The sequence below is a fragment of the Pezoporus occidentalis genome, unplaced genomic scaffold, assembly GCF_034315485.1.
Source record: "Pezoporus occidentalis ecotype Australia unplaced genomic scaffold, CSIRO_AGI_Poc_V1 ctg124, whole genome shotgun sequence".
In the NCBI taxonomy this organism is placed as follows: Eukaryota; Metazoa; Chordata; class Aves; order Psittaciformes; family Psittacidae; genus Pezoporus; species Pezoporus occidentalis.
The window spans coordinates 1,762,796-1,790,216 of record NW_026913038.1 but is presented as its reverse complement, the minus strand read 5'-3'; the positions used below and the strand labels follow the sequence as shown (position 1 = coordinate 1,790,216).

Here is a 27,421-nt window from a genome sequence, read left to right as displayed (position 1 = left end):
AGGGGGATGCACAAAGCAGGCACCAGAGAGCAGGGCCTGGGGCTGGAGCCCCCCAGCTCGTACTCCCAGGGGTGTGGGGCTCCAGGGAGGCCATGCACTGCAACTCACTCTTATCTGCAGTCCCGGGGCGGGTACGGGCAGGGGGGGTGCGAGAGGTCCCCAGGCACGGGGCCGGGCCCCAGAGCGCTTTCCCAGCCTGGGAGCCCGTGGCAGTTGTGGGATCGGTTTCAGGGCGATGCTGGTAGCGCAGTTCACGGTGGCTTAGCGCAGCAGCAGCTAATGGGGAACAGATGCGAGGGTGCTTTGTGCCGGAGCGAGTGGGAGCAGGGACATCGCTTCCTGCACCTGTGGCACTGCCTCTTCATTCCCCAGCAGCACCCACAGGGCTCTGAGCTGGTGAGGAGGCAGCCCCTCTCCCATCTTTCCAAGCTCAGCTGAGCCCTTCAGCCCCAGGAGCAGCCCAGAAACTGCACTGGGGTTTATTCCAAAAAAATAATTTATCAGGTTGGTATTTCATGTACATAAATATTCATCTCTGTGGCTATGTACAGACGCAGCAGGAGCCCGGCAGGCTGTGGGGCTCCTGCCCACAGACACTTCCACTGAAGCCAAAGCCCAACTCCCTGGGTGATGCCATGGGCATCCCAGGCAGTGCCCACCCTGCAGAGGCTCTGGCTCCCGCTGCCCTGCAATGCCAGGCAGGTCTCAGCCAGGACTGAGGGCTTGGTGCAGAACTAGAGCCCAGAGAGAAGGACGCCCTGCCCCAGTGCTGCAGCTCGTGGTCCTACCTGCACATTGCTCACACCCAACAAAGCAGGGAGCCTGTGGGAACCTGGACCCACTCCCTGCAAGGGCAGAGGCAGCCTCGGCATCACCCTTCCCTGCCCACCCTTAAGTCCTCACGCTGGGGTAGGAGAAGAGGCGTGGAGCCAGTGGCAGTGGGTCGTGGGTGAAGACAGAGTCATCAGAGGAGCAGGAGCTGGCGGTGTCCTCGCAGGAGGGCGAGTACTGCTCGAAGGGCATAGAGAGATCCAGGTACTGCAGGGAGAGATGGTACCATCAGCACCGGTGCTGTCAGTGCCCATGCTGCCCATGACACCTCCCAGCCACTCACCTCCTCCGAAACGGCTGCCAGGATCTTGTCCAGCCCCTCCACGAGCTGCTTGAAGGTGGGGCGCTGCGAGGGCACGGCGTGCCAGCACTCCCGCATCAGCATGTACCTGCGGGGGGACGGCGCGTTAGCGGGGGCTCACTGCGGGCCCTGCCCACCCTGGCTGGCTGGCACTCACAGCTCGTGGGTGCAGTTGGATGGCCGGTCCATGCGGTGCCCCTCCTTCAGCAGCTTGAAGAGCTCCTCAACAGGGATGCCAGGGTAAGGGGAGCCCCCCAGTGTGAAGATCTCCCACATCAAGATCCCAAAGGACCACCTGGAATCACACAAGGCAAAGTGGGGTCAATCACATCCTAGGACCTCTCTGAGCCCAGCTCACCCTCCTGCATCCTGCATGGGAGCAAGGAAGAGAGGGTGGCATCAGCTGTGGTGAGGATGCGCCCTGGGATTGCTACTGTGCCCACGGAGTACCACTGAAGCACTCATGGGGACCCTCCAGTACATGCACAACCCCACAGTGCTTCCCTGATGCCCACAGGCAGCATCTCCATCCCACACCCAACAGCACCATCAGCCCCAGGACTCACACATCGCTCTGGTGGGTGTAGACACGGTCAAACAGGGCCTCGGGTGCCATCCACTTCACTGGCAGGCGACCCTATGAGAGCAAACCCCCTGCTCAGCCCTGACTGGAGATCCCTGTATCCCTCACCGCTCTCTCAGAGAACCCACTCACATTGCTGGTTTTCTTGTAGTAGTCAATGTCGTGGACATCCCTGGCCAAGCCAAAGTCAGCGATTTTCATCACACTCTCTGCTGTGACCAGCACGTTGCGGGCAGCCAGGTCACGGTGGATGCACTGCCAGGGAGAACATCACCCATGGAGGGGTTGAGATAGTGGCTCCAGCTCCGTGCCACCCAGAAGGTGGGTCAGGCTTTAAACCCCACATTTTGGGGGAGTTAACTGCCCATAGCTTTGCTGGATGTAGCTGGGAGGTTCTGGGCAGCCCAGGGGAAGGGGCTGGGCTCCTTCTCCATGGGGACAGTGGGTTCACCAGGGATACACAGGTCCTCCATCACTGCCATGGCTCCCCAAGGCTGTGCTGAGCACAAGCAGTCCCTGTGCCAGTCCTACCCGTTTGGACTCCAGGTACTCCATGCCACGGGCCACCTGGTAGACGCATGAGACCAGGTCCTTGAAGGAGAGCTGCTCCTCGGGCATCACAGCCATGTCAAAAGTGTAGTCAGGCATTGGGGGGCGGCGGGCACGGAGGTACTCGCGCAGATTGCCCTTGGCAGCAAACTCCACAATCACGTACAGAGGACCTGCAAGGGTGTCCACTCCACTCAGCCCCTGCCCTGCCCCACCACAGCATCCCGCCTGCTACTGAACCCAACAGCCCCCATTCCCCGCTCCATGCCCATGCCCTGCCTGCAGAGCCCCCTCACCGTCCTGCGTGCAGACTCCCAGGAGGTTGATGATGTTCTTGTGCTTGTCCATGAGCTTCATCATCTCCATCTCAGATATGAGATCAGCCAGGTCCTTGTCAGTGGCGTTGTCTGGGGAAGGAGGGCTGTGTCACCATGCCAGCAGGGTGGCACCACAGCCTGGCACTGCTGCACCTCCCTGCCTGGGACACTGGTGGAGGAGCCATTACCTTTCAGCATTTTGACAGCCACAGTGACAGCTCTGTCTGGCCGGTCTCTGTCGATGCCGTAAGCCTCTGCCCGCACAACCTGGCCAAAGCAGCCTTCGCCCAGGGGCTTGCCCAGCACCAGCCTGGCAGGGACAGGCAGAACCATGAGGGACCACAGGGATGGCTCTGCTTCCCCACAGGGCTGCCCCTCTCCATCCAAGCTGAATCCCAGCACACCAGGGTACAGTGGTGCTGAGGTGCTCAGAGGTGGCCAGAAACCTCCCCATCCATCACCCATGTGCTGCTGTCCCCAGGGCAGCCTGGGAGAGCGGCCCCAGCCCCAAACCTGCCCCACACAGTGTCGTACTTGTCTCGGGGGAACTCCCACTTGGCATCGAGGGGCAGGTCCAGCTCCATGACCCCAGCCAGCATCGGGGCGCAGCTGGAGGAGAGACGGGTGACGCGCATCAGGGACGTGCTGGACTTCCCGGAGGAGCTGGAGTCCAAGGAGAACTGCGGAGAGAGCCCAAGGGACCTCAGCTCCAGAGCCAGAGACCCTCACTTGGAGCCATGGGGCAAGGGAGCTGCAGGAAGCAGTAACGAGGGCAGCCCTGGGGCTGGTAGCAAGGTAAAGTGCCACATTGTGAAACCAGTCGGTCGCTAAGGTCCCTCCACACCTGCAGGGCTCCAGCTCAGCACCAACCTGCCGGATGAGTGGGAATTTGGAGAGCTTGTGGACTGCCATGGGCTCCAGGGGCTGCTTGCTTGACTGAGTCTGCATCCGGCACAGCACCACGATGATGATGGCCATGGCCACGGCCAGCGAGCCCGAGGTGTAGATGATGATGTCTGTGTATTTGGTCTCGGGGGCTTCAGCTTCCCGCACCAGCTCCTCCTCTGGAGGGAGCGAATCAGTCGAACAGAGCCACAGTTCCTGTGTATCAGGGGTCCCAGCTCCCACCCCAGGACCCCCACCCCTACCTGGCAGCACGGTGAGCCAGGCAGACTGGTACGAGAGGCCGATGGAGTTCCCTGCCAGGCAGGTGTACTCGCCAGCATCCTCCACAGAGACATTACGCAGGTACAGCACCTCCACCTCAGAGCTGTTGATATCTGCAGTCTGACAGGGAGTCGAATGGATGGTCAGCATCCCTCCTCCACAGGGCGCTCTGTGCAGCCCCATCACCACTTTAGGGTGGGTATCTGGGACCTGGGTGCTTCCAGCCCTTGTTACCTTGAGCACTTGCACGTAGGGTACCCCGTCGGGACCGTAGCTGCTGCCATTCACCTCGATGTGCTTCAGCCACTGGATGTGAGGCTGGGCATCACTATAGACCTTGCAGAAGAACTCCACATCGCTGCCTACCAGGGCTGTGGTGTTGGCGGGCAGCCCAGCCTGCAAGATGGGCCTGTGCGGGGACCTCTCTGTGCACAAAGCAGAGCAGCATCACCACCACAGTGGCCCAGAGAAGGGCTCCTTTCTCACTCCCTCTAAACCCACAACAAAGCCACAGAGAGCCCTTCCCCAGCCTCAAAGCAGACCCATGCGGACCAAAGCCTGGCCTCCATCCCCATGTCTCCTAGGTGCAAGGGATGCCAGCAGAGAGGCTCCTCTGCCCCTTCCCCGTGATCCCAACCCCTCTGACAGGCACGGCGGAAGCAGGGAGCCAGAACAAGCACCGCAGCGAGGAGCACTCACCCAGCACGTCCAGGAGGTAGCTGTAGTGGATGCTGCCAAACCTGTTCTCCACCAGGCAAGTGTAGTTGCCGCGGTCAGAGGGCACCACGCTCTCCATCACCAGGCTCCAGTGCTGGTGCCGGAGCTGCAGAGGGGGGAGGTAAGGTGGGAGGTGTGATGGGAGAGTAGGATCCAGGAGGGGAGGCTGTGGAGGTGGGACCTGTCCCTTACCCGGATGCCCCCAATGCGGTGCTCCCCACGGAACTCGCGTCCATTCTTGAACCAGCGGATGCTGGGGCTGGGGCTGCCTGAGGCTGGGCACCGAAACTTCACTGTGTTCCCTGCAGGCACTGCATAGAGCTTCTTGTCCATCCGGTGCGGGTGAGTCCAGTAAGGAGCTGGGGGGACATGGGATGTACATCAAGAGTCAAGGGGCAGTATGGAGGCTGCCAGAGCTGTTCCCAGCCATTTGTGCTGTGAGCAGGAGGCAGCAGTGCCCCAGCTGCTGATCCTGCCTGGGGTGGCACTGACCTCTGTGCACATAGACGGGCTCCTCCTTTCCATCTCTGTGAGGACCGTCCCCATCACTGTCTTCATCATCATCACCTGACGCCATCGAGTCTGCAAAGGAAAATGGGTTGGGAGGGACATCCCTGCCTGCAGGGCTGGGTGGGCAGTGGCTGCTGCTGCCCTGGGGGGAGCTGGGTGCTGCCGAGGCTCCTACCCACTACGGAGATGGTGAAGTTGCGCAGGATCTCCCCTGTCTCCCGTGCCCGGCACACATAGAGCCCCGAGTCCTTGTAGGAAACCTCCAAGATCTCCAGCAGGCTCTGCTGGACACGGATGCGGCCTCCCGAGGTGAGTGGCCGGGACTCCTTGTACCAGACCACGCTGGCACCGCTCTGGTTGGTGTCACAGTACAGCTTCAACACATTGCCCGGGTCCAGCAGGAGATGTTCCTCTTCTGACTCCAGCAACGGGCTCTCAAACAGCTCTGCAGAGACGCCGTGAGTGCCCACCCCGGTGACCACCCCTCCCCTGCAGGACCCCACCATGTGCCCACCCCAGTGTGGAGAATACATGGTACAACAGAACCTATGCCCAGCTCTGCCACCCTGGAGGCAGGCGAGGGCCGGACTCTGCCCTGGGGCGCAGGGACATGGCTTCCCCAGCGGCTTGTCCCTGTCCAAGGCCACACATGCCACCGTCCTTCTGCAGGGGCCACTCCCAGCAGTGCAGGGTGCTCGAGCCCATCCTGCCTCACCCGAGGGCACCAAACCCTCCCAGCCACCCACCATTGGACCTTCACGTGCCCTAGGCGCGGCTGGGATAACCCCCCACACCCAGCCTGGCTGGGCCCGGCAATGCCGAGGCTTGGATATGGGGTCCTGCCTGGTGATGGCCAGCAGCAGCAGCATGCACATGGAGGGCAGAAACAACCCAACCACCAAAACAGCAATACCCATCACAGTTCAGCTGCTGCATGCAGGGGTCTGGGGGGATACACGTGTATCTCCAGTCCCCTGCATGGCCATTACAGGGGGATGTGGGACAGCCGGCCCTTTGGTGCCCTGGAACATGTCCTTCTCCTGTACCCACCACCGAGAGGCACGGACCATCCAAGACGTTTGCACTCCCCACCAAGCCATGCACAACCCGCACAGCCCACAGCGTTCACACCATCCCTCTCTGCTGCGGGTCCACAGAGCAAGCTGAGCCCCCGTAGCGCAGGGACTGCCTGCTCGGAGCCACCCTGCCTCTTCCAGCCTCCACACCTCCTCGCCCGGTGATGGAGGTGCGGACCCTCCGAGCCGGACCCCAGCCGGATGGGTGACTCCAGCTCCCGCCAGACCAGCCCCGCAGTCGGAGCCATGGCGCTTGCACCCAGCACCCCCAAGGGCTCTCTGCCCAGACGGGGACAGCATCCAGAAAGCAGGACCCCACTGCAGCGTCCCAAGCCCCGTTTCCCATTCCTCGTTTCGCAGCCGTACCTGGCTCCATCGCCCTGCCCCGGGCAGCAGCAGCCAGCAGCAGCCCCACCAGGACCTGCGACAGGGGCCGCATCTTCCAGGCCCCTCCGGCGCGGCGGTTCCCACCCTGCGGGACAGGCAGGACCCGGGTGAGCGGAGCCGGGAGAGGCAGGGACCCGCCGGCGGGGAGCAGGGGGCTGGTCCCGGGGCACTGTGGGGCAGGGTCCCCGGGGCACGGCGACGGCGGGTGCGCACGGAGTGGGGGACAGAGCACGGGGGTCCCTGGGCACGGGGAGACAGAACCCTACCAGCACCAAACCCACGCGACGGCTCCGGGGTGGAGGGGTCCCGGCTGGGTGCAGGGAACCGACTCCTGACCAGAGGTTAACCGGGCACGGGGTGGGGGCCGGGGAGAGGGGTCCCAGTGCGGGATGCGGGGAGAAGCGTCCCGAGGGCGAGGGTCGCGGCGTTACCGGCAGTGACGGGATCCCTCGGCGGAGCCGCCGCGCAGCGCGGGGAGGGCCCGGGCAAAGTCCGGGGGCCGGCGGGCTCAGCGCCACCGCGCCCCACACCGCGGCCCCATGGCGGGCAGGGCTCGGGGCGGCTGCGGAGGGCTCCGAGCTCGCTCCGGCTCCGTTGTGCCGCCGCTGCGCCGGACGCGGGTACTTTGTAGGGGCGGGCTCGGGTTACAGCGGCCCCGCCCGGAGCGCCGGAGGGGTGGGGGGATAGAGAGCGGGGGGGCACCGGTCCCGAGCCGCCGCTGCTGCCACCGGCCCCGCTCCGCCGGCTCCTTCACGAACCGACCCAACGCCGGGATGGAGGGGGGGGGGGCACCGGGCACCCGCAGGTCCCTGCCAGCACCGAGAGGCGGCCCCTGCGCACCCCCAGGCACGGCCCCGCCTCCGCAGCACCGCCCGCGGGTGGGGAACTGCAGGGGCTGAGAACCCCCGGGGCTGCTCCCCCATCGCCCCTCCGTGCAGACCCCACATGTCGGGTCCCCAGGTCGGGAGTAGCGCATCAGGACAAAGCCGCTTCCATCCCCTTTTCCCCCCGTGGTACCCGGGGAGCACCCCGCTGATGCCACGGGCTCCACGGCAGCGGTGCCCACCCGGTGGGCAGCCCTGGCTTGGGCTGGGTAATGGCGTTGCTGGGTGCCCATCAGCTCGCTCGCTAATCGTGCTGCAATTAGTTGTAGCGTTATCGCTGCTGGTGCCATAAAGTGGCTGTGACCCTCATTAGGAGCCCATAACCGAGCATCGTAAAACATGGCCAGGCTGCGAGCCAGGGTTGGAGTGGCCCTAATCCGGCCCATAAACACTTTGCTTTCACTTTCCCCATGCTGCTGCCTGCACCGGGGCAGGCAGACCCCACTATGCCCAGGCCTTGCTGCCCACTGGCCCACACCTGGGCACTGGAGGAGTCCGGCCTCAGGCCCTCAGAATAAGCATGGTCCCCAGGCACACCTTCCCATGAGCATCCTGCTGCCAGCGAGAGAGGACTGAGGGTGCCCACAGTACATGGGGCCAGATCTGGCTCCAGAGCCACTCTCCCTTGCTGCCATCACCCTCTGCTTTCGCCATCTTCCTGCTTTCCAGCAAAACCTTCTGGGGCCATGGTAGGTCTCACACACAGCCTTGCCCATGCTCAGCATGGATCCTGAGGTTGTGTGAGCAGGGTGTGGGGTATCACTGTGACCCCTCACAGCCCTGCCAAGAGGGCCAGGGCCCAGCCTCGTCCGTGTGAAACCAGCAGCTTCCACCATGACACGGTTTCCCTGCAAGGGCTGATTGGTACTGTGGTATCCCATAGCACCATACTCCCCATGTTCCGCCGCCGTGGTGCTGGTCCCCACCCCGTGGTGCTGTCCCACCCCGGGGTGCAGGGGCACCCAGAGCAGCCCAGGGCCGGCAGCCCCCAGCAGCTGTTCATTCCTGCCGGCGCGTGAAGCGATGAGAACATCAATTTCACGGCACAGCGGCCGCCCCTGCAGAGCTGCAGCGTACCGGAAGCACACAAAAATGTTGGGTTCAGCTCAACTCGAACCAAAACCAAATTAAAACCAGAGAGAAGGGGTTTGTTCCCAGCGCTGGGAATGCCGGGGGAGAGATGGGACTCAGGGGAGCCTGTGGGAGCCACCGTGTGGGATGGGCATGGAGAGAACCCTCCTACCCCAGCGGTGGGTACGGTGCTGGGTGCAGCAGGGCATGGAGACCGCAGCTGGCACCGAGTCCCGTGTCACACCAACGGCCAGGGTGGTGCTGGCACAGGCTGGGCCATGGCAGAGCTGTGCTGTGGGCTACTGGGAACTGGTCGCTTCCCTGTCGTGGGGCAGCGCAGGGCCGGGTTGCCTGCCTGGCTTGATTTATAACAGCAACTGACGGCGAACAAAAAGCCCTTCATGGCAGCGCAGCCCCACCGCCTGCCACCCGCTGCCGGCAGCACCGCCACGGCCTCCGCCACGCCAGCAGCTCAACAAACGGGGATTGTGCCAGCGCCGGCACCCCTGCTGTGGTGCACCCCTGCCACAGCACCCTCCTTTGCTGCTCCTGCTCCCCCAGCCCCGCAGGCTGCTTCCATCAGCTGCGGTACCACAAGGGACACGTGTCCCCACAGCCACTGAGCCACAGAAGGCAGGAGCATGTCCTCAGGGCCCCACAGATGGGGCAGTGAGCGGAATGGTACTGTGCAGATGGGGCCGGGGACTCGCTCTGCCCCATGTCCAACCGAGGAGAGGTGACCCCCCTGGCCAGACCCTCGCCTCGCTTACATGCCTAGGGCCCTGCAGCAGCGAGCACGCACGAGGGGCTGGGCGCCGGCACGTTGGGCTCCATTCTCCCGCCCCTGCCCCTTCCCCCAGGCAGTAAATCATCCCCGCTCCCCTCATGAAAGGCCCGTGTATGCGCTGCCGGCTCAGGGAGCCTGCCTGGTGCCAACAATATTGCTCTTGGAAGGCAGCCGGGGCTGCGGGAACACAGCCGCCCCTTGTGCCTGGCCCCAGCGCTCGCCGCCACTCCCGCTGCGGTGGCACCTGTGGCACGGTGGCTCTTGGGGGGGCCGGAGCCCGGGGGGCTCTTTCCTCCTGGAAGTTTCTCTTGGCCTCCCCTGAACGGCTGTTGTTTGGGGCTCCCTGTACCCCGTACACGCACAGAGCCTGGGGGCTGAGGCCAAGCACGCTCATGCCACGTGCTGGGGAGATGCGAACCCCTCAGCACGGAGGGGTCAGGCCAGCCCCGGAGCACACGGCTCCATCCAGCCCTGCTGGCCTTGACACATGGCGGCATCTGGTCCTGGCCACAACCCACTGTCCTCGTATCAGCAGGGACCTGCAGGGGCAGGCAGGATGCTCTGCAGAGTTCAGGTCCTGCTCTGGAGGTGAGCACCAGGGCCTGGGGCAGTGCTCACACCCTGGTCTCTCTTGCCTGCCCATCCTTATCTCCAGCAGGGAGGGACCAATGGAGCAGCCCGGCCCGGTTAAGGTTTAACCAGGCAGAACTTGGCAAACACGAATCTGCTGCTTTCTCTCGGGAGCCAAGAACATGGGGCCCGGTGCAGGGGCTGCCGGACAGGGACACCAGGGACCCTGGCTGTGGGCAAGCCCCCAGCACAGCACAGGAGCACTCACGGATTTGGGCACTGAAGGCTATGCTGAGAGCACATGGGCTGGAGCTGGCCTGGCAGTGCCATGCCTCATCCCTGCTACAGCCCTGCTGCCCCTGCCCATCCTGGTTGTGCTGGGAAGCACTGGGGCTGCAGCTGGCACAGAGAATGGGGTGCATGAAGCCAGGATGGGCACTGCTCCCCTTGGGGATGTGGCACATTCCATGCCCTGGGCTGAGCACCATGGTGCCCATCCAGGGGCCGAGCAAGCAGGAGGTTTTGCCAGCCAGGCTTACCCCTCTTGTGGCACTGGGGCTCTTCCCCGGAGCAATGTGCCCGTAGCAGAGGGCTGCGAGGCAGAAATGGGGCCACCCCGCTGCTCCCAGCCGCTAATCGCAAGCAGGCGCCGGGTTCTGCCTCCACATCTGCACCTGATTTACTCGCCGGAGCCAGCGGGGCCACGAGGGACGGCAGCAGCTGGGGCTGCGGCCGGGGCTGAGGCGGGACCCCGGGGGAGCAGCGGCTCCTCGGCCAGGCAGGCTCCATGGAGCTGGCTGCGGCACGGGCAGGGGACGGCAGCGCCTCCATGGGGACGTGGCTGGCGGGTGGCTCCGTGCCCTGTGCGGTGCCTGCCAGCCTGGAGGCGCTGGGACTGGGGCTGGGCCCGGCGCAGGAGACAGAGCCCCAGCCCGGCGAGGTGCTGCTTGCAGAGGCCCCTGCAGGGAGGAGCGGGACTGGGCAGCCCCTGGCCACAGCCCGGCAGGGCATGAGACTGACAGCTCACCAGCACTGGGGACAAGGGCCACGCTCCATCCTCAGTCTCTCCCAGCATGTGGGATGGCTCTGGTCCCACAGCAAGGCTCCCGTTCCTGTGCCATCCATTCCTGGGGATGTCCATGGGTGCTGGGGTCCCTTCAAGAGCCATCCAGCAGCAGGAAGGTGGGAGGTGTCCCTGCCCATGGCAGGGGGGTTGGAACTAGATGATCTTAAGGTCCTTTCCAACCCTGACTATTCTATGATTCTAGGATGGGCAACCATCAGAGTGGGGACACCAGTGACTTTGGCACACACCTGGTCTGTGTGCTTGGAGCACAGGGATGGGGCTGGCGTTGACACACCGCGGGCATTGCAGCCACCAGCATGGCTGGCAGGGTCTCTGGTTGTGGCTGCCCTAGCACAGGGGCTTGCCAGCCACCCTGCTGCTGACAAAGAAGACATGCCAGGGGTACAGGCAGCACCACAGCCACCAACTGCACCTGTCCCAGTGAGCGCCTGCACAAATGGAAGGGCTGGGAGGTGCCAGACACGCCACAGCCCTGCAGCGAGGAAGGGAAGGGGTCAGCGAGGGACAGGCTGGCAGCAGCTGGCACGCTGCCCTGGCAGAGCCGTGTGCCACTGGAGGCAGACGCAGCCTGTCCCTCCCAGCACTACTCACACTGCCGATGGCAGTGCCGCCCGCGGTGCCAGCACAAGGCCCTGCACTGCTCCTGGGGACACTGCTCCTGGGGACACTGGTCCCATGCACTCTTGCCTCCCAAGCCTGCCCCATCGAGCAAGCTGCCCTCAAACAGGACAGCAGCAGAGCATTGTGTGTTTGCCATCACACTGCTCTGGCAGCACAGAACAGCCCAGCATCAGTCATGGATGTTTTCAGCACAAGCTGCACAACAGCTTGCACAAGTGCCAGCACCCTCCCAGCCCAGACTGTCCTGTCTTCCCCTTGGTGACTGCGGTGTGCCCAAGGCCTCATGACTTGCCAGAGCAGCACAGAGGAAGGCTCTTACTGCCTTAGTCTGGACCTCAGGGTGCCACAGGATGACAGCAGGGCCTGGAGGGCAGATGGGAACACAAGCTTCCCGCCCCTCCCAAATATTTTAAAGGTGTCTGCATCCTGTTCTTTGCTTTGAAGTATGGCAAAATCCCAGGAAGGGCTCTAGCAGAGAGACAGCACCCAAAAGTAGTAATAAACACTCTATTTGGAGAGCTTCACCTTAGGGAAACAGCAGATATATAAACACTGTGTACAGGGGAAGGCAAAGCTGTCAGTACACAGACAGGAGTGACACACCGGACTGGGCAGTGCTGGAAATGGGTCCCTCTTGGTGTCGATGCACAGCACTTCTAGTGGGCACCTGCCCTGGTACAGCAGGATGAGAGCAAAGCATCAGAGTTCGGAGCTGGAGGCCATCCAGGGCTATCAGGCACACAGTTTCCTTCAGGTCATCACAATTTTCTACTCACTGATCAGCTTGCAAGGTTTAAAAGGACTCCCCTCTGTAGCAGGAGATTAAGGTCACGCCTCAGCAGCAGAGCAAGCCCGGAAAACATTAGGAAGGCGAACCCAGACCAGCAGGAGCCTGTCCTAAGGGAAGATGGCAGATTCTGTGCAGGTAAATGAAAACAAAGCTCATGCACAGCCTGGAGTGGGGAAGGGAAGGCAGGCACTCCAAACACTGAGATTAGCAAACAGCTCGCTCTCTCCTCACTTAACCTGACCAGCGGATTTAGGAAGTGCCTCTCCAGCGCGGCTCAGCTGCTCCCCTGGCACACAACCTGCGAGCTGAGGGCCCAGAGGGTCTTCCAGCAGCTGCTGGGGCCAGGCAGGAGGCAGCAGCCTGGCTCAGCCCGCCCTGGCATGCTGGGACATGGAATGCTTGACCCAAGAGCACTGGCACTGAACATGAGGGCACTCCACCGCCTGAACTCTTGCGGTGGGCTAGCAGAGAACAGGCAATACCTTAGCTTAAAGCAAAACATCTAAAGAACTCGTCCAAAACACACAGCAGGTCTCAGGTGCTGCCCTTCCTTCTGGGGCCTTTTCTAACAGATCTGGTACATTAGCACTATGAAGAGACCATCAGTCTTAATTTCTGGGTTTGAAATACAGAGCACCCTTTTTCTGGGATGGTAGAAATGTGTAAGAACTTCTGAAGAGAGCTGGGCAAGGACTAACCAAGGCAGGTTTATCAGAGATCGTGGATTTTTAGTCAGCTCATGATTTGACTATGTTACACTATAGTCTTCTGCTGCATCTAGATTTATTCTCTCTCTTTTCCCTTAAAACCCTCCTTCCCCAGAGTATTTTGGTAGCCCCAGGGAAAATGCTGCACTTCCATGCAGACCCTGACAGAATTAAGAGATGAACCCACCCTGCTCTACCTTCCTCTGCTGATTGCATTCAGACCTTGGAGATCTCCACCGATGCCAAATTTGGCTGAGTTTTAAGTCACAGGGGGTAAAGACACACACTGTGAATGATCACATACACCTGTTTTCATAGGAAACCAGGCTGAACAGTTACTTCCTTCCACGTGGAAACCCTCAGAGCAGAGGGTTGGGGTGAGCCAGAAGCTCTAACCCTTCTCGCAGCCCTGCACTCCCACCAGCAGCAGTTTACACACTAGATGTTGTTACTACATGTGAGATAGGCCCAAATAACCCAGCTCCAGAACCAGTGGCTGCAAAAGGCTCTGATGGCAATCAGTGACTCATGGAACCCTGCACACAAACCTGACTGGAGGAGGCACAGAAGGAGACACCACACTGGTTATTTCCTACTTTAACCTATACAAAGCCAAGCAGCCTGCACCGTGTCCCATCCATGCTGCTCGCTATGGTCTAGAGGAGCTCTCCTCCAGCAAAAGCCACCTCTGAGCACGGGAGGCTGCCCTCCAGGTGCAGGAATCCATTATTTGCTCTGGTGAGGGAGGAGGTGGCCACTACCAGCCTGTTGCCAAACCCTCCTTTAACCAGGTACACACTTCCTCTCACACTGCGCCCACCTTCACAGGAAGCAATTACACAATGAAAACTACTCTAAGGGAGTGAAGTATTTGCTGTCTAGCAAGTCTCTTCCAGCTGGATCCTTTTCCTGACAGATTCAGTCCCCGTTCTGCTCAACGGGTGCACACAGGAGGGTAGGGCTTTGCTTATCCAGAGGGATAATGAAACCATTGTGGGCTGGCAAAGGATGTGTGTTCTTGGGCCACCAACAACTCCAAGAACAGTGCTGCAACTTGCTCTAGAAGTCTTGGCTGAAATAACTGTAGCCTCCTGGGGCAGTTGACTCTTCCCGGACATACTGTTGGGGCTGGAATGGTCCAACAACCGACACTGCTCCTGGCATCCTGGACATCGAAGGGAGCGAAAGGAAGAGAAGGGAAAAAAGGAGACAATGTCAGAAGTGCTCTGAAACCTGCCAGCTGCAATCACTGCTCAGCAGGCATGGCTGTCAGTGGAGCAACAGCCTACTGCAGCCAAGTAAACAACTTGCCAGAAACAGCTTCCAAGTGCATCCTTGCCCTCTGTGCCTGTGTGTAAACAGACACCTTTAGCATGGCAGAATTAGCTAGTGCACAGCTCGAGGACTGTTACAGAGCTTCCATTACAGAGGGAGTGTCCTGCCTCTCTTCAGGCTGCAGGAGCTGGCCTGGAGCAGGGCCGAAAGCTGGATCCAGAAACAGTGTTCTGAAAGGGAGTTGTGTGGCTGCACATGGACAATGTCCATATCCTTAAAGGGAACATTTATGTGTGTGTGTGTGTGTGTATTGGGAACATCCTCAGTGTTATCTGTCTAGAATGGGATACTTGCTATTCACTGATCCAGTTGTGCCATTCAAGAGCCAAAACTTGCCTGGGCTGACAGATGGAGCATGTGTCTTCCAATCAAGTACTTCAGAGAGCCAAGGGAGCATGGGGCTCTTATTCCACAGACAGGCAACAACAGATCCCAGTTTTCCTCTTGTCCTGTCTGGGAAATTTGGCTAGGAGTCTGTCCTTGCTTCAGGTAGGATTTTCCCAATACCACTTTCTTCTATGCTCCTCTCTAAGCAATCCAAGCTCATTACTGAGCCTCTTTTAGCAAACGCTTTGAAATTAGAGATCTGAACTTTGACAGTGTCCAGAACAAGTATTTTTTTGTATTAATCATCTGGCAGCCTAATTTTTCTTTTTTTATTAATCATGTATGCAGGGATGCCATTATTTAAGTCACCAACTGTGACAGCGAGCTCAGGAATACAGGCTTGGTTCTGACTACATGCCAAATTTTAAGATGAGCAACCCCAAGAGAGATTAAAATGGCAAAAAGATCCCCCCCGAGCCAGGCTTTAATTAAATTAAAACCTCGGTTGTTATAGAAACCGTGTTTAACGGGTGTCAGGCTGGACATGCTCCCTGCAAAGGTCCACACTGCGCTGAGCTATCAAGAACCAAAATGAACTGCAGGGCCCTTCTACTTCAGCAGCATCCCAGAGCTGTCTGCAGAGGGAGCTGCTGAAGTGAACCCGCTTCAGGACAAACACCACAAGCTTGCACAAACCCTGCCGTTCTGCTTGTAAGTCAGCTGGAAATATGCACTGAAAACTGCATTTTAAGTTATGTTTAAGCCACTGATTTGAACAGTGAGGCTGGAAACACTCTTAGACAAGAAGGTTACTTACTGATTCTTGTGTTTGAAGCCGCTGATGTGAGCTTGGTACTGCTCTATGGAGTTCAGTACTATGTTACATGTGCTGCAGGGGTACCCCTTCCCAGCTGAAACAGACAGCAGTATTAGCACACACAGCTAGCCAACAACTTGGTGCCCGAGTTAGAAACAAGTGAGATAATCAATCACCTGATGTGTTAAACAACTGCAAAACAAAGACAAAGAGCAAACCTAGAGCCTGACTAGATGGGGAGGTCACCGAATCCCACTACCTCACCTCACCACCAGTCACTGTGAGAGAATCCCTAAGCCAGAAATGCTTTCCTGGTCAGAACACGGATTTGTTTATCTATAAAAGCAAAGACACATTTCCTACAAACACTTCAGAGTATCAGACATAGTAAAAGTCTCATCATTAGGACACCAACCCTGACGATACACTGCAACAACATTTATCTCCCAAATTCCCACTCGTCCTGACCTGTACATCTCATAAACAGAAAAGGAGGAAGATCATTTGTAAAATTGTAGTGTTTCAATAAAAAAAAAGCAGCCAGAGATTACACACAATGTCCAGCTCCACAGTGCAGCATTCTGCTAAGCCTTGCTCAGGTGCCAACTGAGAATATTAAGCTCTCTCCTCAAGCAGTTTCGTTACACTCAAGAGTATCAGTTAACTGCCACAAAAAAAAAGGTTTCCAACAACAGTAGTACCAGACAGATCAATGGTTTTGTGTAACATGACAACTCCAGCTGGAATTAAAGTTCAGGAGGTCACAGATACCAACCAGGCAAGCTTGGCAGCACAGCTCAGCACAGGAGTCTGTAACAGGGGAAAATCCTGGCAGTTGTCCTCAAGACATTAAGTGCTCCTGTATTTGGGCTCACTGGGGAAGGGCTCTTGCCTGTCTTGCAACTAAAACAGTTCCTTAAGGTGAAAGAGCAGACTCACCCCAGGGGTGCAGAGCAGCATAATCAATGAGTGAGAAGCACAGCACATGATGTAGCAGACATTTCCCCACTCTTCTCCTGCACCTCAGGAAGGTTTGAGACTCTAGTGAGACATCCAGCTCTCAAAACAGAGATGGACTTGGGCAGGAAAAGCCGCAGAAGCTGTTACAGCCCTCATGTCTGCTGCCCTGGACAACTGAGTCAGGATCTCTCTGTTGTAAATCTGGCAAACAGCAGTGTGCACATTGTTGTCTAAACTGCCCCCTTGCACCCCAAACAGGCAGTTCCTAGAGGAGCTTTAAGCAAATACCTTGGTGTTGCACTGCAAAGAACACATCTTTACGTGCTGCCAGATGGGTCCCAGCAGAGAGGAGTTTAGGGACAGGCACGGCTGTTAGGACACAGAGGTGGGCAGAGAGAGCAGAAGAAAACACCCCTGACTGCAGCCCATCACATCCAAGCAGCCCCTGACTCAAAAATCTCTCCTGAAAGGTCCAAGGTCCATGGAGCTGCATCCTCAAGTACTGGGGTTCTGCTGGCGCTTGATGGGACACATCCATCAGGCAGGTGAGGATACTGCCCACCTGCCTGGGCTGTGGCTCTGCCACTGTCGGCGCCTGACTCTCACTGATTGGAACCATTCATCAGAGCTCACTAATTAGGTGAAGAGCAGATGGGTACTGCTGGAGAGGGAGCACCTTCCATCTCCCACATGACTACAGGAGGTGGGAAGGAATATTACTTGGATAATTGAGCCTCATTTCTCATAAGTGCTACCGGTATCTAAAGGTGGCCTGAAAAGAATTAGAATAATTAATCTTCTGCTTGTGTGGGTTTTTACAACAGAGAACAAAGCCCTCAAAGAAGATTTAAAGATGATTTGTCTGCTTATTATTTACTTCAAGCCTCCAGCAGGTACTGGACTTCTTGGCCCAACAGAAGGCTGCTGGGAGGAACAAGGGAGTTTACTGTGAGCTCCTAATGCTTTTACTGGACTCTAAGGGCCTTCATTGTGTAGAAGTGCTCATAAGCAGCAGATCATAAACCAAATGAGTTTTAGCTATCTGCCTAAAGTTCCTCCTTAATAGCTCTTTTTTATTTTTTTCCCCCACATTCCTGCTTGCTGCAGAGAGAGTTGCATTAGTTCATCACATGAAGTGCCCACACAGAGGCAGAAAAGCATCCAGGGAGAAATCTCTCTGGCTTTCATGTGCTTTGAAGCAGCAGGTGCAGTTAAACCTATTCCTTCCATCTTTGGTAAGTCCCCTCCAAAGATGTTTTTTGAAGCATCAAATGCCACTTTTATCTCTCCATTTTGGATGCAATCACCTAACTGGAAACAGCACTGTCCAAAATCCCTGGATTACCCAGACAAAAACCAAAAAGGACACATTCCTAATTAGACAACATTGCAAAATACAGCGCAAAGCTTGTCACGAGTAGCTACAATCTAAAACCTCTTCTGCTGCCAGGGGGTTAGAACATCAACCAAATCAATCTTAGGGCATATAATCAAGATCCTCATCATAAGCAATTCTCCCCTGCTCCCTCCACACACTCTCATCCAAAGACCTGTCAGACACATACTGCTGCTCTCCAGCTATTCAGCTATTTATTCCCTGCCTGCTGAGAACTCACCCATGAAGGACGATGCGGGTGCATCAGGGGTTCGGCCATAGTGTGCCATCAGCTTGTGTTTGGTCTCTTGCTTTCTGTGCTTCTTGCCTACATAATGCTGTTTTGCCATAAGGGGGTTGTTGAAAGTGGCGTGGCAGAGGCTGCAGAACTTGTCTGGGTCAGTAATGTCCTTGTTGTCTTCATTAGAAGACACAGTAGAGGTGGGGAGTGCCGCAGGATGTTTCAGTGGGGGCACCGCTTCTGTAGGGTGAATCCAAACTCCTGGTCAGTCACAGAACTCAGAGGTAAAGAACAGTCCCATTATTTCCCTAAAACCCACATTAAAAAAAATAGCCCACTGCACCTAAAACCCAAACCCAGACAGAGAATGTAAGACATCTAGATAAATTCACATTGCTCCTACCTCTTCCCTTAACATTGCAAAACTGAATGGTGTGTTGTAAGACAAGAGTAGGCCAGGAAAACTTCTAGGGTTAAAAAAAAAACAATGGATTTGCCTATTTCTCCTTAACACAAGCATGGCTATATTCAAGAAACCCTGGATATGGAGGAGCTTCCACCTTCTCTTACCACCACCCAGCTAGAATACACGTACCAGTCCCTGTGCAGCAAAACCAAGAATGTTTTGGGAAACATGGTGCAGCTGCAGGACTTGATCCTGAACCACGAGGAGTCTTGCCTGAGAAACAGCATGAATGGGCCAGGTCTGTCATTGAGAACCGGCCCTTCTGATGGAGAAACCTGCACCTCTCATTACGAGGTGACAAAGACCTGAGCAAGGAGCCTTCTAAGGATCAGAGAGCTCCTCTCACGCCTAAATGGAAGGTACGCAGCAGACTGCTCACGTACATCCTCCCCTTCCTGAAGGCTTGGCTCATTCCCATGGGCCACCCTGACCCCAGAGGTGGCTTTGCTGTGCAACACAAAGCAAAGCCATGAAGACACCCTGGCACAGCCTCTGCCTGAAGATCCCAGCTCGGAGCTAGCACAAGCTGCTACCCTCAGGTGCACTCAAAGGCTGTGCTCTTCCTCCATCCTGACCAGGTACAGCACCCCAAGCTCTCGGCTGACTTCCTGCCCTGGACAGCTGGTCTCCCCCCCATCCTCTGGGATCTTCTGTGTGAGACACACAGGCAGCTGCACTGGGTCAGACCCGAGGTCTGCCTGGACTGTCTCACATCACGACAGCAGCCGGTGGTAGGTGCCGTGGGAAAAACACAAGGTCAGGACAAGCGCATACGGATGTTTCCCAGTTACACTCTCCCAGTCCCCAGCTATCTGCAGCTCACAAGTTCTTGAACTCCAGAGGCTCCATCTTTGTAGCTGATCAGCTCTGATGAATTTGCTGTATCCAAGTTTCACCCATCACTTCAGTCCCTGTAAGCTCTTAGTGAGCACTGTAACCTGTGACAAACATTTCTACACACAGGGATGGGTACAAGGCTGCCACAAGCTGCATTTCTCCTCAACAAAGCAGCACAAAACAACACACAAGGTTCTGCCAACACCAGCCCACCAAGCAGGCTTCTGAGAGGCCAAGTTTCTGGAAGTGTATTGCTGGCTTACTCTGCTTCACAGTAAAGAGTGCACACATCCTCACAAGAGCTTACACTTGGGGACCAATGAGCCTCTTGACTTTTATATGGCTTGAACAGCCTCTCATTACAATCTGCAGATGCTGCAGACAGTCATACCTTCCAGTCTGGGGGACTGCTGCTTCATGTTCTTGGCATGAGTCTTGCCCAAGTAATGAGATGTTGCCACTGCTGGTGAGGAGAAGGTCATGTTGCAGATGGGACAACACTTGTTCCTGTCTTCCCCGTTGCTGCCTTCTTGCTTGCTATCCTGTGCACACAGAACCGTGGAGGGGCTGAGGCTGGGAGGGATCTCTGCAGGTCACCTCATCCAACCTTCTTGTGCTAAGAAGAAACACTAAGGTTTGGGGGTCTAAATAAACAAAGTAATTGGAGACACCCATGTTAAGTTAAAGAAGGGTGATGGAACAGGATGGATTAAAGATAAGGTTAAGTTTGTGGCTGCTAGAATTGGAACAGGCAGCCTTTTACTCTGTGAGGTGTGAACTGAGCAACACAAACACCGCTATCAGCTGGGTCATCTGCAACACGACGCCGACAGAGCAGGCGGCAGCAGTCATTTCTAAGCCTAACACTATGTGAGAAGGCATCTGCTTTTATTCCACACACACCACAACCCCCCCCCCCCCGGCCTGCAAATGTTGGGGAGTTAGGGATTAAAGCTGAAGCAATCATAGAAGCAGAATCTGTTTCCCAAGTGAGTCACGGGGCAGCTAGATGGCCGAGTGGAACGTGGTGCCTTTACTGACCAGCAGGCTCCAGCTACAGGCCAAGGAAACCTACATAAGTATAAACCAGATCGCTCAGGAATGAGAGTCCCAGTAGATGGTCAACCCAACACGCTCTCATGGCAGTAAAGGTTATGCAATGACACTCCTGACAAGCTGTTGCTCCCATTCAGCTCTTCCCTGCCCTTTTGAGCAAGCCTATCAATAAAAGGCAACATGTGTTTGTTTAATTGGGGAAGACATACTCACAGAGGCTACTGAAATGGGAAGGGCAGCAGGAACTGTGCTTGCTAGGACAAGGCCCAGCAACACACCTACCATCAAGCTCTCCACTTATCACAGTTTCCTTTCCAAGAGTGTTTTCATACTCATAAGATGGTTTGGGTTGGAAAGTACCTTAAAGCTCACCCAGTTCTAGCCCCCCTGCCACGGGCAGGGACACCTTCCACTAGAGCAGGCTGCTCCAACCCCTGCGTCCAACCTGGCCTTGAACACTGCCAGGGATGGGGCAGCCACAGCTTCTCTGGGCACCCTGTGCCAGCGCCTCAGCACCCTCACAGGGAGGAGCTTGTGCCTAAGAGCTCATCTCAATCTACCCTATAAAAGTGCTGGGGCCGTATAACAGCCTCTAGCCCAGCAGGTCCCACGTATTTCAGCTCTACCCCCTCACCTGCTTCGCATCCAGCTTCATCTTCTTCCCGGGGCCGCGCTCCTCCCCGCCGTGGATGGACAGGTACCGCCTCACCTTGTTGGCGTGCTTCTTGCTCTGCGGAAAGCAGACAGAGACCGGCCCGCCCGCTGCTCAGCGCCCCGCGGTGCCCGGCGGCGGCGGGCGGCGGCCCCCGCTCCCTACCTGGTAGTGAGCCAGCCTCTGGGACTCGGAGATGAGCAGCGCGCTGCACACCTTGCACTGCGCCTCCGTGAAGATGTGCCCGTTCTCCCGGATCAGGCGCTCCACTGCGGGGCACACACACAGACACCACGCACAGCCAGGGGGTCAGCGGCCCGGGCAGGCCGCACACCTCCAACCCCACCGCCTCGTTCCCCGGCTCCTCACCCGCCTCCTTGCCCACCGGCAGCCCCGCGGCGTCCCCGTTGCTACCCGCCCCGTCCGCCATCGCCGCCGCCACCGCCTCCTGCAGCTCTCGCGAGAACCGCCCGCTCCCTCCGCTTAGCAACAGTACGGGGCCCTCCCGCGAGACCGTGGAGGGAGGCGGTGGTGGCCATGTTGGTTGTGGGCAGTTTGCCGGGGACCGGCGGCTCCCCGCCTGTGCGGGAGGGTAAGCGGAGCAGCCAGTTGCTGCGGTGACGGTGGATTTTGAGGCACCTAGGTTTCGCAGGTAGAGGGTCGAAGGTGCTCCTCCCCACCGCGATGGCCTCCTCCCTGGAAACCAGCGCCCACCGCCCTGTCTGCGGCACCCGGTACCGGGATGAGGAAACGGCGGCAGTGCCGGTACCTTCCGGCGCACCCGGGGACGCGGGCCCGGGACCCGCGGTCCCCCTCCACGCCGGGCCCACCACTTGCCCGCCAGCGGCATGGCGGCTCTCACTTCACCGCCGCGACGGCCACGTGACGTAGCGCGAAGCTGCCGCTGCCATATTGGGTGAGGGCAATGAGGCCTCCGCCGCCAACTTGAGCTCGGGTGAGGGACCCGCCGACCGGGGCCGGCGCGGTGGGGTGTCCCGGCGAGGGCTGGGCGCCGGCCCGCGGGAGGCCCGGTCCCGGTGAGTACCTGTGCCCTGCGGGGCCTGCCGCTCCGCGCCGGGCCCGCTGCCCCGAGGCTCGCCTGGGGCCCATCCGCCGCGGGGCTCCCGCGGCCGGGCACCGATCCCCTTTCCCCTCTCGGGGCCTTCTCTTCCCCCGAGGCCGTTCCCTGCACCCTTCCCCTGGCGCTGCTCCGGGTCTGACCCTCGAGGCATGCCCATGGCCTCTGTCCCGGTGATCGGGGGCCGGCCACCAGCGCCAGGCTTTCCCTTGAGGGGACACCCGGTATCATTCCCCTCGGGGGCTGCTCCCAGTCCTTTGCCCTGGAGGGTCCCTGGTACTGCGCCCCTTCCTCTGGGGACACTCTGGGACCCCTCATGGGGCGCTACCCTCGGGAGGGCTCCCCAAACCCGACCCTCCGGCTCTGCCCTGGCCCCCATCCCTTGCGGCATTTCCCATGCTCTGCCGGCTTCCTGCCTCTCCTGGGGTAGCCCCAGCGCGCTCCTTGTGGCTGATCCCCGCTTCCCGAACTGACCCCTCATCCCGTCTGGGATCCCCCATGCTTCGTCCCCAGGGTGATGCTTGTTGAGTAGCCCCGACCCTGTCCTTGTCAGCCTCCGTGCAGAGCCCTCCATGCCCCAAAGCAGCAGGCTGGGGACTTGAGGACCTCAGGTGGGTGCTAGGGAGAGGGTTGCTCTCCCCTGCCATGCAGGACCTGTCCTTGGAGGAGGGAGAGGTGTTGTGTGCAGGACTTGCTTTGGGCAGTGGAACAGTTTGGATCTCCCGAGAGCTCAGTGGCATTTGCAGATGGACCCGTGTGGCCTTTGTAGTCCCTTCTTGTGAAGACCGAGCTCTATAAAGGGATAAATCCTGTAAAGAAATCCTCTCCCCCAGGCGCACTGAGCCCTTATATCTTGCTGGTTGCAGAGCATCAGCTGGGTGCTGCGTGATGGGTCGAGCTGGGGGTCCAGGGATGATATTTGAATTGAGGCATGTGGTGCTGACCTGCCTGAGCATGGAGCCTCCTCTTCCTGAGGTGGGGGGAGTTGTTTACAAAGCGACAGCCTGTGTCTCCAACGGCTCAGAAACTCATCCGGGGATGAGAGTCATTCATTTTTGGCTTCATTTTCAAGCATTTTTCAAGCTGTCACAGCTTGGCAGGTCTGTAGCTGCAGTGTCAAGATTTAGAATTATTCTGTCGGTAATTGCTTTCTGATTCATCAAAATGATAGATGAGAGGGGAAAATGACAAATAATCACAAGTTGGGGATCTTCAAGGATATCCCTAAAAATGTGACTGGAGAAGCGTGGCATGTGCGAGTTCCTTGTCAGGAGGTCACCTTTGTTGTCAGCGTTTACAAAGACATTCTGTTAAACTCAGAGTTGGAAAAAACCTGGATAACTGGAAAACGATTTTGTGAACAAAGCTGCAAAGGTAGTTTTAGATAATTCAGTCTGGTTTTACTGAGCCTGAAAGCAGGTGTCATCACCTTGGGTACAAGCAACTGTCTTTTCCCAGGGTGCTAAAAGCAAAATACAGCTTAACTTCCCTACCTGAAGGGGGGTGTGTGTGTGTGTGTGTGTGTGCTCTGATGCATGTTTTCTTCCCTCAGCTGTACCAGCTTGTCTAATAAAAAGCTATTATCTTGCTCTCCTACTCATAGCCTCAGACTAGCGCAGCTACAGGTGATCTCTTATTTGTCTTGTTCCCTTAGTTACATTTACAGAGACTCTTTGCCACAAGTCCCTTCATTTTCAGCAGCGTTGTGGGAGTTGTGTGGTTACATCTCCTTTTTTTTCCTCCCTTCCCTTTAAATGTTGAAGGTAGGTGACTCATCAAAACTCCAGCTGATATTTCTCAGTGATCTCTTATTTAGCACAGTGCATCAAGCAGAAGATGCATTGTGGAGTCAGAGGAGAGCTGGTGATACCAGCATGGATTTTAAAAACAAGGCAGCATGGCACATGCTTTTGTTTTGGTGGTGAAGAGGTTTCCAGGCTGGCTCTTCAAAACCAGGGTGAGCCTGTGTGGACTCGTGCACTGGAGGCACAGGCCTCGCTCCCCATCACTGTGCAAAACCGTTTGTAAGTGGTTTCCTTCTGATAAAGGAGTGCTCCCCACCGCCACAGACACCCTCCGTGGGGCAGGTCTCAGCAGCGGGGGGTGAGGCTCGGCTCATCTTTCTGGGCAGAGGGCAAAGAGGCCATTTGGAGCAAAAGATAAAAAATGGATGAAGTGTAATGATATTCCAACAGGACCCGAGTTGCGCTCGGCTGGAGCAGAACAGCTTTGTTTAGCAAGAGCCATTGTTCTTTCGAAAGCAGCACTTGTTTTTGTTTGCCTTTCCTAAACAGAGAAACGTTTGTGGACTGCAGCGGTCCTTGCAGTCGTTTCTGGTGCTCTGCATGCCATTTGTACAGTGTTCCATCTTCAGAGGGCTCAGCAAACCTTCAGTGCAGATCGTGACTCACCAGGATAATCATCTTTTGTCTCTAGGCATGGGTTTGCAGAGGAAGGGAGGCTGAGAGGCTACAAGAGCTTCTGGAGGCTGCAGATAGTAGGGAGGGAACGCGTGTTATTCCTCTCTCAGCCTCACCTTGCTGCCGCGGACTGTAGGTGGAGCAGTGCACTGCTGTTCCTGGCGATGATGGGGATTCTGAGCTTCTCCATTATCATTTCTACACAAAGTGGCTGTTTGCAATTTTGTGGTGTTACAGAGAACGGTTTGGCTCTATATTGGGTAACCTAGGGTCCTTTTTGTATCTTCTCCTACCCTTATTTTAGATTTAAGCAGCACATTTGAGCTATTTCAGTGATCTTGAAGGAAGGCAGAATGATCCTGTGGAAGGACACTGGTCTGGGAGCCAGCCAAGTTGACTTACATTTCCAGCTCTGCTGTTCTCTGGTGTGTAACACGAGGGGCTTGTTGCTTAACCACTCTGCACATGTTGTATTCTAACTTCAACAGAGCTGATCGTGCTCAGCCTGCTTTGTGAGCCTCTTCTACATCACAGTTCAGGAAGCGCCAAATGTTGTTGTCGGGTTGTTTGGCGAACAGCAAACACAGAAGGGAAAGGGTGGTTTAACTGTGTGTGCCGTCCCCCTGCTCTCCTTCACCGAGATCTCTTCCTGATCCTCTCGTCTGAGTCCTTTTGATCACAGCAGCTAACACTTGCTGTGCATCTCTCTCCAACAGTCTGGGCTGGCAAGGAAAGGAGACGCTGAAGTGCTAGCTTGCATTGTGTGGGCATCTGCCCTCAATTGTGCTGCTCATAGAGCACTCAGGTTTGCACTAATAACGCTCAGCAGGTTCCTCGCTGCTTGTCAAGTGCCTTCTCTAATACAAATGGTTTGGGCATGTCTGCACAGAGGACTTCCGGAGCCTGATGCTCATTGAGAAATCCAGGCTGCAACATAAACCTTTTGTTTTGTTTCCAGCCTGCCTACTGCCATTGCCTGCATTTTCCCTTTTTGTAGTGCTGATGCAGCCTTCCTCTGAGCTGCTGTGCTGACAGCAAAACAGCTTCCTTTGAAGAACGTGCCTTTCCCCCTTGTTTTGTTGAGTATAAAAGCTGACAAATGGCTCTGCTGTGGTGGCTTCTTGTTCTGGCACACAAATTCCAGCTTGATCCACAGCCACAGCCTGGTTTGTTCTGCACCAGGATAATGAAGGTGTGGGGCTGAGGAGGGGACATTTGGGGTTGTGTTGAAGGGCAGTAGACCTGCTGTGAAGCAATGCTTTAGTGGAGTTTGCTGATGAGCTTTAAGAGGAAAGCCTCATTACTTTGGAGCGAGGGCATTCAGAGTGGCTTCTGTGTTGCTGTTCCCCTGAAACCCCTTTTTAGCAATCAGCTGTAATAAAGAATTCTTAACTAGATGAGCGGTGACTTGTACATGTGGCTCCCAGTAACACTAAATCCACCACGCTTTGTAATAAAGGTTCTGATGCCTGCAGCATTTTGACTAAAAATAGCAAAAAAAAAAAAAAAAAAAAGGATGGCTGTTAGGGGAAATCTAAATCAGAAGGAAACAAATGGCTTTTAATCCTTCCCTCTCTTTCAGAGTGAAGGATGCCGAGGAGGAAGAAGCCCACAGAGGGCCTGGACTCTCGAGGCCAGGATGGGGAGGAAGAGGAGGAAGATAAGAGGAACTCAGCCAACACCAAGAAGAAGCGCAGCTTTGTGGATGCATTCATTGTTATATCTGACAGTGATGGAGAGGTCAGTGATCACCTTGTGCTGGCCAGAGCCTGTGCCGGGGCCTGCTGTGGTAGGAGAGAGCCGGAGCACCCCACACTGCCTGTGCTGGGGTCAGGCTTTGTGCAGGGGTTATTGTGCCGTTCCTTTTCTTACATATGAGATGAATCAAATCCTGTTTGACTAGGAAATGAATGGTGTGCTTCGTGAGGGTGAGTTATGAGTCTGGGATTTGATAACCAAATCCTCTCAGAACTGAATTTGAAACGTAATTTCAAAGTAACCTTTCCTCAATCCCTTTACAAATCTTTTTTTCATAATTTTTATTTGATTGATTTCCAGCTAAACCTTAGAAACATGATTCTGTATTATGTGCAAATAGATAAGAAAATGGTTTAGAACACGGGCTTGTGAGTAGCTCAGGCACAGCTGGTGTCAGGTAAACTGATCCTGAATTACAGAAGCCTGAGTTTTTAACCCACTTCCATAGGGTGTAAAGGTGAATTGCGGTGTGGGAGTGCCTCACTGAGACGTAAAGGCTCAGATCCCTGATCCCTCATTGCAAACATCAGCCTTGCCCTAGAAGATTGAAATGTCTGTGTCTGTCACGTTGGCGTTGGGTTGAGTGCAGGAACTCCTGCTTGGGGGAAACCCAGAGCTTGAGAATCTGTCCTCAACATGCTGAGGTACACGAGAGGAAACTATTAGAATTGGGTTTTTGTGTATGATTATTGAGGCTCTGCTCTGTCTTGCTGGTGTTTGGGGATCCTAATCTGCTTTTTGCAATTCCACCATTTTCAGAAGCATTTCAGTTTACTCTCAAGCTGCAGATCTTAAATCAAGTCCCTTTCGCTCCCACATCTGCAGCATGCTCCTCTACAATAAGGCGATTATCATGTGAGGAGGGGAAAAGCACCAGAAATAAACAGTAAGAAGCTGTAGGGCAAATGATATTGGATGTTTTTTCTTCACATTGTCTGAGTTCTTTCCCATTGGGAAATTCCCTGAAAGAAATGGAACATATGGCAGTAATAGTTCAGTGGGGTTAAACCCTTAGCTCTGCAATATGCTAAGTTAACTTCAGATGCCTGCTGCATCACTGGCCTTTATTGTGAAACCTATAAGGAAAAAAGAAATCAGCAGCTATAAGAGCTGCTGCAGTACATAAAAGATCAGGACCTGTTAT

At 56.4% G+C, this 27,421-nt stretch overlaps 2 protein-coding genes across 10 annotated transcripts in view; one reads left to right on the top strand and one right to left on the bottom strand.

Annotated features, from left to right (window-relative positions):
• Positions 1–480: 480 nt before the first annotated feature.
• FGFR4 (fibroblast growth factor receptor 4) lies at positions 481–21,600 on the bottom strand. 2 transcript variants are annotated; one of them, XM_062607600.1, is made up of 21 exons: positions 21,391–21,600; positions 21,187–21,290; positions 21,004–21,099; positions 19,705–19,855; positions 18,011–18,250; positions 5,151–5,420; positions 4,958–5,047; positions 4,658–4,824; positions 4,448–4,571; positions 3,983–4,173; positions 3,730–3,868; positions 3,452–3,645; positions 3,116–3,261; positions 2,770–2,891; positions 2,561–2,671; positions 2,247–2,437; positions 1,848–1,970; positions 1,699–1,769; positions 1,290–1,427; positions 1,115–1,220; positions 481–1,038 (listed from the first exon to the last, which is right to left on the bottom strand). In XM_062607600.1, the coding sequence occupies exons 1-21, from the start codon at positions 21,449–21,451 to the stop codon at positions 892–894; spliced, it is 2,982 nt and encodes a 993-aa protein (XP_062463584.1). In that variant the 5' UTR covers positions 21,452–21,600; the 3' UTR covers positions 481–891. The 2 variants fall into 2 exon arrangements, with proteins under 2 accessions (XP_062463584.1, XP_062463582.1); XM_062607598.1 differs by lacking the exons at positions 18,011–18,250; positions 19,705–19,855; positions 21,004–21,099; positions 21,187–21,290; positions 21,391–21,600 and adding exons at positions 6,418–6,523; positions 6,870–7,047.
• A 226-nt stretch (positions 21,601–21,826) lies between these two features.
• The window catches only part of UIMC1 (ubiquitin interaction motif containing 1), a 38,512-nt gene continuing 32,917 nt past the window's right edge, over positions 21,827–27,421 (top strand). For 5 of the 8 annotated variants that reach the window (XR_009962566.1, XM_062607595.1, XM_062607590.1 and 2 more), the window contains exons 1-2: positions 21,900–22,058; positions 26,102–26,259. Coding sequence is in view for 7 of the 8 variants with exons in the window: in XM_062607595.1 (XP_062463579.1) it covers positions 26,110–26,259 (150 nt within the window). In the remaining variant the exon portion in view is untranslated. Of the gene's footprint in view, positions 22,059–22,660; positions 23,200–23,630; positions 24,945–26,101; positions 26,260–27,421 lie in introns of those variants that run through there. The other 3 variants (XM_062607593.1, XM_062607592.1, XM_062607591.1) reach the window with 3 other exon arrangements.

What these genes read in the sequence shown, in the direction of transcription:
- FGFR4 (XM_062607600.1), bottom strand. Translation starts at nt 21,451, where the DNA reads ATGGCGGACGGGGCGGGTAGCAACGGGGACGCCGCGGGGCTGCCGGTG. An exon ending in CTTCACCATCTCCGTAGTGG is followed by an intron (nt 5,048 to 5,150) that starts GTAGGAGCCTCG and finishes TTTCCTTTGCAG; the next exon opens with ACTCGATGGCGTCAGGTGAT. An exon ending in GGGAGTCTGCACGCAGGACG is followed by an intron (nt 2,438 to 2,560) that starts GTGAGGGGGCTC and finishes ACACCCTTGCAG; the next exon opens with GTCCTCTGTACGTGATTGTG.